Raw genomic sequence first — 11,125 nt, forward strand, 5'->3', positions numbered from 1 at the left:
AGCCAGTGGCAGTAGTAATTACCAGAGTTTCCTTCTCTATAGATAAATTAATTACCACAGTTATTCCAGTCTTTTTTCATCTCACCCTCCCGAGTCCTCACCGACCTACCCCCTACAAAGGCGCGGCGCTAAACCCACCCCTTCCCCATTCCCCTCCACATTTCCCACCCCTCCGGCTCCGAACACACCCCCGCCTCCCACGCCTCGCCGACCCGCTCCTCCTCCCCGCCGGGACATCGGCCGCGCCTCCGCCGCCTCCGCCACCTCCGCCCGCAGCATTCGGCCGTCGGTCCCGAGGTACGCGCGCACGAGGCTGCTTGTCCCCTCCCCCAGCGATTCTCCCGCTTAAATCCGGCCCGGGGCACGGCCTCCGCCGCCTCCGGGCGCGCGCGCGCGCTGTCTAGATCCGCCTCCGCAGGCCTCGTCGCGGGCGGGGGACGGGTGGAGGCGGAGCCGCGTCGTCGATCGGGCTCCCCTCTCGCTCCGTCTCTCTCACCGCGCGGTTTCGCTGCGCTCGAGGTTTATGGGGTGGGAGAGGGTTTTGCGGTTTCGCACGCGCGGGTTCGTGCTTCCCCTGTTCTGGCCATTTTTTTTCGCGTTCTAGGTCTTCCGATCTGCTCCACCCTAGGTCCTCCGTTTATGGCGCGCTCGATTTCGGAGGCTGTCGCCCTGGCGGCCGCGCCTCTGCTCTTGTGGCAGAGTGCCTGGAATGCTTCGCTGATTTTCGTCCTGCTGCGTTCGGATCGTCCGCGGTTGGCCACCATTTACAGGGTGCTGTTCTGCGCACGATGAGGGGCGTGCCATCCTGTTTCACGATTCTCCATTTAGAGGTCGAATTTGTTGATGAATCATGATTATGTTGTGCCTCCGTGATAGTAATTGTTTAATCTGTGCTGATTGGGTTGAGGATATAGTGGATGTTTTCGTGCTTTTGTTAAGAGCTTGAGATTGGTGGTGGTCGGTGTAAGGCTGTACATCAGCGGCTTGTAATGTTGTGCTGTGTCCCTGTGCGGTGCGGTGATTGATCAGTTTGCTTTGATACTTCCCTTAGTAAACTATTGTTGGATTTGCATCTGAAGTTTCTGAGTACTCTGACCAGGGACAAGTGGTGCTGGTCTCAGTGCTGTACATGAGAGAAGTATTTTACAGGGCTTACTGGTAAACATGCGTAGGTGGCTTCTGTCACCTTCACATTAGAATTATGCACTGTCCATAGCCCATTTTATTTCAGACAGTAGGCAGACTCAGGCAATTCCCCAAAGCTATTGTTCCTAGCAGTATGTGAGTAAATTACCAACGTTACCTTAGTCCCTTTCTGTCATTGCCTTTTTTCTGTGGATAAGATGATGTGTTCCTCTTACTGTAGGCTTACATTTTGACGGCATGGTAGTTTGTTTGTGTATCTTCTTAAGTAAAAGATGCAGTGCGTGTTGGTTTTATTTTGCTCTGCTTTCATCTCTGGTTCATGTTCTGGTATCTCAGTTTGTCATTGGTAACCTTCACCAAACATATACCCATCTCCACTTGTAAGTTGCACGAGCTACTGGTAGAATGCTGGCCTTTTCAGTTAGAATACAATGTATTTTATTTTATGTACAGTATGGATTTTCTGAATTTCGAAATGAATTCAACTCAGTCTTGGATAAAATCTGACTTGCGTTTACCTTTTTGTATTAGCAGAGGTTTTGCTGTTTCAGAACTTTTGAACTAGAAAGATGGTACTCTCCTCAACAATTGCCCCTCAGAGTAAGGTCACAGAACTGACGGATGATACCAAGTATGATTCCTTGAATCTGGAGCAGAAGAAAAAAGCGTGGCCTATGGAAAGGCACAGATCTGCTGAAGTGAGTCAAGCAATCTTATCTAAGATAGGGCATGATGGTTTTCAACTTTGTCATCAGCCCCAAATCCCGGAGATCGTTAAAGGTGGTTGTGCACCAATATCTTCATGTGATCCTTCTGGAGAATTCACTGCAGACAGCAATGGAATGCACAGGCACACAATCACAGATGCTGCTTGGGAAGCCCTAAAGCAATCAATAGTTTACTTCAAAGGTCAGCCAATTGGGACTCTTGCTGCAATAGACAAGTCTCAGGCAGAACTCAACTATGACCAGGTTACCTTTCCCTTCCCAGTCGAACCATTGTTTCTTTCGTCCTTGTAGTTATGAACATTCCTTACTCTATTCTACTGTATTTTTTAGAGCAAAATTCTTGAATAGCGAACATTGATGCTTTTAGTTATTCTGTCTCTTGTGTAAAGCACCTACTGTGTGTCTCATGAAAAACACTTATAAATCTCCTTGTACCCTACATACATTATCATCAACAGTGCTGAAATTCTTCCCATATCCTGGAACAGGTTTTCATGAGGGATTTCGTTCCTAGTGCCTTGGCTTTCTTGATGAAAGGGGAACCAACGATAGTGAAGAATTTCCTGGTAGAGACTGCTCGCCTTCAATCAAGAGAGAAGATGGTTGATCTTTTTAAGCTTGGACAGGGTGTGATGCCAGCAAGCTTCAAGGTGCACCATTCCCACCCTACGAAGAAGACTGAAACTCTGCTTGCTGATTTTGGTGAAATTGCTATCGGGCGAGTTGCTCCTGTGGATTCTGGCCTATGGTGGATTTTTCTTCTTCGTGCTTACACCAAATATACTAGGGACAGTTCTCTGGCTGAAAGTCCTCACTGCCAAAGGGCCATGCGCCTTATTCTCAAGCTATGGCTCTCTGAAGGGTTTGATACATCTCCAGCATTACTTTGCGCTGATGGTTGCTCCATGATAGACCGCAGAATGGTAAGCCACTCATAGACACCACTACATAAATGTGTTTTGTTATTATTGTTCACATTATGTCTTGTGCCTGCCCGCTTACCATGAAAATTGAAATTGTCCCCTTATCCCATTAGTTTTATTACAAAGTAACTGTCCAGGCACATTCTTACAAATGCACTCTTGATCAAAATTGAAATTACATTAAGCTCATTAGGATTATGTGAGTGCTTATAAGGATATTCTATGTGTACAAATGAGATAAGGAATCTGAAATGCGATCAGTCTGAACATTAGGAATCATACATTACACAATAATGCAGTAGTTTTGAAAGTATGAGCATTGTGTAGTTATGAACAGCATACTGTCAGATAAGTGAATGCCATCAATCAAGTGTTGAAGAGATAAGGCGATTCGTTTTAGTCACGTATCACGGCTCTTATTGAGATTCGGACTGGAAACAAAGTTCACCTTAGATTGCATAATAATGTTGTACAAGGTCAAGTAAATAGCACGGATCATCTTATGAACTTTGGATGGGGAACTATCTGAATGTATACCTTAAGCATTCGTTCATGGCCATATTCTCTCTTGCTTATAGTAATTAAAATGCGTGCAGGGTATATACGGCTATCCGCTTGAAATCCAGGCACTCTTCTTCATGGCTCTGAGGTGCGCCTTGAGTTTGCTGAAAGACTCTAATGACGACTTTGTGTACCAAATAACAAAGAGGATCAAAGCTTTGAGCTACCATCTGCACAGTTACTACTGGCTCGACTTCCAAAGACTCAATGACATCTATCGCTACAAGACCGAAGAGTACTCGCAGACAGCTCTGAACAAGTTCAATGTGATCCCTGAATCGATCCCTGACTGGATATTTGACTTCATGCCTAGCCGTGGTGGCTACTTCATTGGAAATGTCAGCCCTGCAAGGATGGACTTCCGCTGGTTCTGCTTGGGCAACTTCATTGCGATCCTGTCATGTTTGGCAACTGGAGAACAAGCTGAGGCAATACTGGATCTCGTGGAGGAACGCTGGGAAGAGCTTATTGGAGAGATGCCCCTGAAGATCTGTTACCCTGCAATGGAAAACCAGGAATGGCAGATAGTCACTGGATGCGACCCAAAGAACACCAGATGGAGCTACCACAATGGAGGGTCGTGGCCAGGTAAGTCTGAAAATAGTTGGATTAACAACACATTATAGTTCAAATTTTGTGCTGGCTTGGGAGTAATATTGATCTGTTTTAGCTGGCTCTTCTGTCCAGCTTAGCTGTCAAGGATTGATTTATGGATGATTCCTTTGTGAACATTGTTTAAGTTACAATCTTGACACAGTAGCTCTTACAAAGTAAACTAATACCTGTCTGGCAATCATATTGTGTTTGAATGTAGCATAGTACTATCTGATTATGGTGATTTTTTAGGCATTTATCTTCAGTAAAGGGTTGTGTACAGTATCAGTATTTCCAGGAATCTGATTATGGCACCCTGCGCTATCATGCCCCCCCTAAAACACATGAATTTGTTTTACTTTTTCACCTTCGTGGTTACTGGTGTTGGACCTAAGGACACACATGCGTTAGTTGTTACTCCCTCCGTTCGGAATTAGTTGTCACAAAAATGGATGTATCTACAACTAAAATACATCTAGATACATTCATTTCTTGGACGAGTAATTCCGAACGGAGGGAGTGGTATTCACTTCTTTTTTTGTAGGATAGTTAGTATTCACTTTTCTTTTCTGCTTTATACCTGTGGTTAGTCTACTTACTGGTTCAGGACTTGAGGGCACACTTGTGTTGTGTGGTGGTATTTTACTTTTCTGTTTGGTTTTATACCTGTCCATGGTGTATATATGAATGTCCTGAAATCAAATAATCCTCATAGGAGACTGGTAGTTTGGCTCATATAGACGATCTTCTAGTGAACAGCTTCAGGTGTTTGATGCATGTCGCTGCCGTTTATTGCCAAATCTATGTTCACTCAGCATTACCTCCTTGGATCTGTGCCCATGCATTTTATGCTCTTCTGTCCATATACGTAGTATGTACTGCATTTCTTTATGCCAATGTGCTTACCCTCTGTTGTCCTGTGCAGTGCTGCTGTGGCTCCTGGTGGCGGTGAGCGTGAAGCTGGGGCGGCCCCACATCGCCCGCAACGCGGTGGAGCTGATGGAGAGGCGTCTGGCCAAGGACGACTTCCCCGAGTACTACGACGGCAAGACGGGGCGGTACATCGGGAAGCAGTCGCGCAAGTTCCAGACGTGGTCGGTGGCGGGCTACCTGGTGGCCAAGATGCTGCTGGACGACCCCTCCAACCTCCGCGCCGTCTCCCTGGAGGACGACGGCCACATCCGGGAGCCCGTCCTCAAGCGCAGCAACTCCTGCCCGGGCCTGCACATATCACACTGACACTACAGGTTTCGGCTCACTCGGTTCCGATGGCGAGGAGGTACATTACACTACGTACATACGAACGTCGCAACGAAGTTGGCGTACGTGACAGGTTCAGACGCATCTCTGCATAGATCCCTGTGTTGGGAGAGGAACTTGTTCTTTTCTTGGTCTCGCTGCTGTCACCGTTACTTACGGTAGAAAGGAACATTGGTAGGTAGGAACTGGTGATTTTGCTTGTGCATGCGCTGGTTCACCGGATGTCTAGGCCGGTGAAAGGAGTTTTTTGGTACGGTAGTAGCTCTGGTTTTTTCGCGTGCACAGATTTTGGGTGGAGATGGAACATGTTCGTTGAGCGTGGTTACTGATGGAATGATGGATGACGCTGAATGTTGATGGATGATCGATGATGGTACACCGTTGGCTTATTCTGTGTGTGGTCGTGGAAGTGTTGTTGTTTTGGAGATGGTGATAGTGATGTGTGAGTTACTCGCCATACCTGCTTGTTTTTTTGTTCCCTCTTTTGCGATCAGCCATACCTACTTGTTGATCAGTCCTTTTAGCCTTTTCGTATGTGGCTGCCTGTTTCTTCTTTTTCTTCTTTCTTTTTCTGTTCTTTTTATTTATATTTTTCGTTTTTAATTTTTTGTTAAATTCGTGGACATCTTAGTAGGGAATACCAAACGAAAAAAAAACCTCGTGAACCAATTTTTCAAAAGGAAAAAAGGCCGCAATTTTTTTATAAAAATTTCATGGATTTAGAAATAAATTCAAATGTTTTCAAAAGAAGTTCACAAATTTTCAAAAGAAAAGTTCTCGGAATTTTGAAAGAAGTTGTAAAAATGAAAAGAGTTCGTGGATTTGAAAAAAGTCCACGGATTCAAAAAAAGTCCACGAGTTCTGTAAAAAGTTTCACGCATTAGATAAAAACGAAAAAAAGATAAGAAATTGGAATAAATTATTCACAAGAGGTGAGGTGGCGTGGTTGGTAAGGACAGTTTTTGCACCAAAAAGGGGAGGTTGCAAGTTCAAAACACCTTATGTGCACACCTTTTTTTAGCAGTGTAACAGAAAAAAGACATTTTAACATGCAAAAAAAATACAAATTCATTGAAAAGTTCATCAAATTTAGAAAAATTTCATTATTTTGAAAACAAGTTCATGAATTCAAAAGATTCGGAAAAAAGTTCACAGAAACGAAAAAAATTCATAAACTCAAGAAAAGTTCACGAAATTAAAAAAAAAGAAAAACGGCACAAAAAAGCAAACAAGCTAGAATCTAGCACAAAAAAATGATCGTTATTAAAAATAGAATGAAAGAATAAACTATCACGAAGCGGATGTTTTCATGGATGGTTAGCGCGCTCGTACATTGCCTGTGAGGTGAGGGCTCGAAACGTCATGGCGCGCGTTTTTTGAAACGTTTTGCAGAAAAACGTAAAGAAAAAAGAGTATGATGGGCCGGCCCAGTGCGCGTTGTGGTCAACATCGCTGCTGCTTGGCCCGCGAGCCAGACAAATCCCTGCCACGTCAGCGTTTTTATGTATCAAACCATGTCAAGGTTCGATTTAGACCGGGATTGCATAGTTCAGGGTGCAATCGACCGGGATTTCAACTTAAGGGTTCGTTTCACCAAACCTCTACGAGTTTAGGGTTTTAAATGGACGTTTTCCTGGGCCAAGCGTTGCCTGCATGCTCGCGATTGGTTAAGTAGGTGGGTGAGCCCCGGTTTCTGTATCGACTAATGAGACAACTGGCAAACGTGAGCGAGGCTCCTCCTCCTCCAAGTATCCAATCCCCTTCCCTTCCTCTCCTGATCCTCTCAACCACTCCTCCTTCCCCTAGATCTGATCCAGAGAGAGAGCTGAGGTAGATCGGGCCTGTTACATCTGGTATCAGAGGTCAGACGATCTGGAGACAGCCTACCCCCGACCGCGCTACGCCACCAAGCAGGCGCTGAAGACGGCGGCGATGGAGGAGCAGCTCGCCGCGCTCGTCAAGTCCGTCCACGAGAGTCGCGTGGCCAACAACGCCCGGCTGGATGCGATCCAGACCTCCATCGACCTCTGGCGCCCAGCGGTGACGAGCCTGCAGAACCAAACCGACGAGCTCCGCACACAAGTGGGGCGCATCGCCCTCCACCCCGTGTTGGCGGAATCGACGGGTCCTGCGGCGGATTTCACCGGAGCCGCGGGGGATCCGGGTCGATCTGAAGCCGATCCGGTGGGGCTCAAGACGGGCGTGCAGAACACCAGCAACCCTGAGCACCACGGGCCAAGCGGCCACGGCGACGTCGAGAATTCCGGGGGTCTGGCTTATGGGGTAGTCACCACCCAGTTGCCGCCTCCGGCCAACAGTATGTTTCCAACTGATCCTGCCTCTAGATCTCTTGCCCTGAGTTCTGTAGGTCAGTATAGAGAGTATGAGGCATGCACACATCATACCCCAGCGAGTTGTCCCTGCCTAAATTGGATTTTCCATCGTTTGATGGGGATAATCCACAATTTTGGCGGACCCGCTATGAGAAGTATTTTGATGTTTACGGGGTTCAGCCAGAATTTTGAGTCCGGGTAGCTACCTTGCATTTTATGGGAAACGCTGCTCGCTGGCTTCAATTACAGGAGGCTAAGAGTTGAAATCTAACTTGGGAGGAATTGTGCACAGCTCTCTGTGGGAAATTTGGCAGAGAACAGTACCAAGTGTACCTGCGTCAATTTCGAACTCTCAAACAAACTGGCACAGTTAGCGAGTACATGCATCAATTTGAACAAATCATGCATCAGTTGTTAGTGCATAACCCTGCATTTGATCATGTTTTCTTCACTACACAATTTTTAGAAGGGCTCAGGCAAGAGATTCGTATAGGCGTTGTTCTTCACCAACCAAAGGACTTGGACTCCGCTTTTTCCCTGGCTTCTTTGCAGGAAGAATTGATGGACGCCATGCTTCGCCGCGATCCAAGGTGATACGAAGCTCCCCAAAACCGGCAACAACCTCGCCCACTTCTGGCGGGCGGGGCACCACTGGGTCGCCCCATTCCCATGGTGCAACCGGCAGCAGCGGAGGATTGCCGGGGAGTGGAAGCAGCGCACCCACCAGAGCGACTGGCACGGGGGGACGATCGTGTAGCAGCGTTGAGAAACTACAGGCGTGCCCGGGGCTTGTGTTTTAAATGTGGGGAAAGGTGGGGGCAAGGGCATCTGTGACGCCCGGATAATTAAGCTACAGTGAACCCCTGCTAATGATGCCACGTCATCTCGGTTACTGTCGATAAACGCGCGTTAGTTTAAAACAGATTCAAATTTAATTTGAATTAAAATCAAACAATAAAAGTTTTCAGCTGTCAAATCTAAAATGTTCAAAAGGTGAAAAATAATGCATAAAGAATTATGATGAAGAACCCATATTTAAATAAAATATTTACTAGTATGATTTGAACAGTAGCAAAACAACTATTTAAACGCCTTTAGTATTTTATAAAATACTAAATTGTTTTATATCGGGGTAAAACGTTTTAAGGTAGTGGGTTATTCTGAAACATTATTCTAGGAGCTATCATCATATTTTACTAAACCAAAATAAAATTAAACCAGTAAAAGGAAAATAAGGAAAAGTAAATTGAAAAGTAAAAAGCAAAGTAAAAAAAAGGAAAGAGAACACACACACCCCCCCCCCACGTTGGGCCAACCGGCCCAGCTACCTAACCAACTGGCTGGCCCAGCCACGGCCTATATGGCCTATCCTCCCCGACCATAACTCCACCTACCCCCACTCCCCCCGATCACCCCACTCGTCCCCCTATCCCTCTCGCTCGGTTCCCCTCCCCCCCGATCTGGATCGGGGGCGCACGCCGCTCGCCACCGACACCGTCGCCGGACCGCTCCGCCGTCGCCAACGCCACCTCGCCGGACTGCCTCCCGTCTCCGATGCCGTCGTCCCCGACCTCCTCCTCAAGCCCCACTGCCCTTTCCCTACGGCCACAGTGAGCCCCCCTCTCCTCCTCTATCCCTCGCACGGCACGGCGCGCCGTCGCGGTCGCCACAGCGCCCGCCCACTACCGCTGTTGCCTTCCCTTGCCGCTCGCTCGCACCTCCGCTGCTTGCCGCGGCCTGCTGCGGCTGCTGCCATTGCCGCCGCTGCTTGCTAGTGCTGCCGCCGCCGCTAGCAAAGGCCGAAGCCCCGCATCCCCCTGAGCGAGTTCGCCCCTTGCACGCCCGCGCTGCAGCAACCCTGCTCGCCTGCGTGCCCGGCGCTCGCGCCCATCGGGCGCCTCCATTGCCCGCCTCACGCGCCTCCACTCGTCGCTCCCCGGACCGCCTCCCCGTTTCTGTCTCGCAGCGGCCCTGCTGCTGCCCGCAGCGCCGGCGCGCAGCCCAGGCCCCCTGCGCCGCTGCTGCCGCTCGTCGTGGTTGCCGCCGGCGCCCAGCGCCCGTCCCTCCCCTGTCGACCTGGGCGGGTACCCAGCGCCCGCTCCAGGCGCCTGCTAGCCAACCCACTAAGGCCCCTAGGGCCAATGACATGTGGGGCCCAACCCTGGAACGTTTTAAAAAAAGAATTAAAAAAATAATAATAAAAATAATTAAAATATCAATTAATTAATTAAAGAAATTAATTAACTTAATTAATTTTGATTAATTAAACTAAACAACTAATTAATCATGATTAGTTAGTCTAGTCAATGACGAACGGGACCCACACGTCAGTTTGACCAGTCAACACCCCTGTTGACTGCTGACGTCATGCTGACGTCAGCATGCACTGTTCTGGATAATGTTGAATTAAGTTAATTAAATAAATTCTAAAAATGATTTAAAACTTTAGAAAATCATATAAAATAAACCGTAGCTCAGATGAAAAAACTTTGTACATGAAAGTTGCTCAGAACGATGAGACGAATCCGAATACGCAGCCCGTTCGTCTGCCACACGCCCCTAGCATAGCAAACATGCAACTTTTCCCTCCGGTTCATCTGTCCGAAAACGCGAAACACCGGGGATACTTTCCCGGATGTTTCCCCCTTCGTTGGTATCACCTCCTACCGCGTTAGGGCACACCTAGCACCGCGCATTGTCATGTCATGCATCGTCATGCATATGTTTGCATTATATTTATTGTTTCTTCCCCCTCTTCTCTCGTTAGACACCGAGACCGACGCCGCTGCTACCCAGTATGACTACGGTGTTGACAACCCATCCTTCTTGCTAGAGCAACCAGGCAAGCCCTCCCTTGATCACCAGATATCGCCTATTCTTCTTTATACTGCTTGCATTAGAATAGTTTAGCATGTTACTGCTTTCTGTTAATCCTATTCTGCTGCATAGCCTGTCTTTGCCACTACTGTTGTTACCTTTACCTGCAATCCTACATGCTTAGTATAGGATGCTAGTATTCCATCTATGGCCCTACATTCTTGTCCATCTGCTGTGTTATACTATCAGGTCGTGATCACTTGGGAGGTGATCACGGGTTTTATACTATATACTTTATACATGATACGTGTGGTGACTAAAGTCGGGTCAGCTCGTGGAGCACCCGCGAGTGATTCACGGATTGGGGGCTAAAAGGACCTTTGTCCCGATGGACCTCTGGGTGGATCTTTGTGGCGGAGCGACAGGGCAGGTTGAGACTGCCTAGGTGAGAGGTGGGCCTGGCCGTGGTCGGTGTCCGCAGTTACATCAATTAACACGCTTAACGAGATCTTGGTATTTGATCTGAGTTTGGCCATTTGGTCTATACGCACTAACCAACTACATGGGAAAGATATGGGCACTCGACGTCGTGGTATCAGCCGAAGCCTTCATGACGTCAGCGACTGAGCGGCGCGCGCCAGATTGGACCGCGTAACGTGACTTCCTTTGTAATGGAGGTTGCTAGGTCTGCTTCCGGCCGCACTCGCAACGTGCAGGCGTGCAATGGGCGATGGGCCCAGACCCCTGCGCCATAGGATTTAGA

The 11,125-nt window shown here is 47.8% G+C and overlaps 1 protein-coding gene across 1 annotated transcript; it reads left to right on the forward strand.

Annotated features, from left to right (window-relative positions):
• Window positions 1-158: 158 nt before the first annotated feature.
• LOC109762596 (probable alkaline/neutral invertase F) lies at window positions 159-5,601 on the forward strand. The gene is made up of 5 exons (XM_020321470.2): window positions 159-297; window positions 1,681-2,117; window positions 2,363-2,797; window positions 3,394-3,946; window positions 4,878-5,601. The coding sequence occupies exons 2-5, from the start codon at window positions 1,716-1,718 to the stop codon at window positions 5,189-5,191; spliced, it is 1,704 nt and encodes a 567-aa protein (XP_020177059.1). The 5' UTR covers window positions 159-297; window positions 1,681-1,715; the 3' UTR covers window positions 5,192-5,601.
• Window positions 5,602-11,125: the final 5,524 nt, after the last annotated feature.

The sequence above is a fragment of the Aegilops tauschii genome, chromosome 6 (assembly GCF_002575655.3).
Source record: "Aegilops tauschii subsp. strangulata cultivar AL8/78 chromosome 6, Aet v6.0, whole genome shotgun sequence".
In the NCBI taxonomy this organism is placed as follows: Eukaryota; Viridiplantae; Streptophyta; class Magnoliopsida; order Poales; family Poaceae; genus Aegilops; species Aegilops tauschii.

What these genes read in the sequence shown, in the direction of transcription:
- LOC109762596 (XM_020321470.2), top strand. Translation starts at nt 1,716, where the DNA reads ATGGTACTCTCCTCAACAATTGCCCCTCAGAGTAAGGTCACAGAACTG. An exon ending in CAGAACTCAACTATGACCAG is followed by an intron (nt 2,118 to 2,362) that starts GTTACCTTTCCC and finishes ATCCTGGAACAG; the next exon opens with GTTTTCATGAGGGATTTCGT. An exon ending in CAATGGAGGGTCGTGGCCAG is followed by an intron (nt 3,947 to 4,877) that starts GTAAGTCTGAAA and finishes TGTCCTGTGCAG; the next exon opens with TGCTGCTGTGGCTCCTGGTG.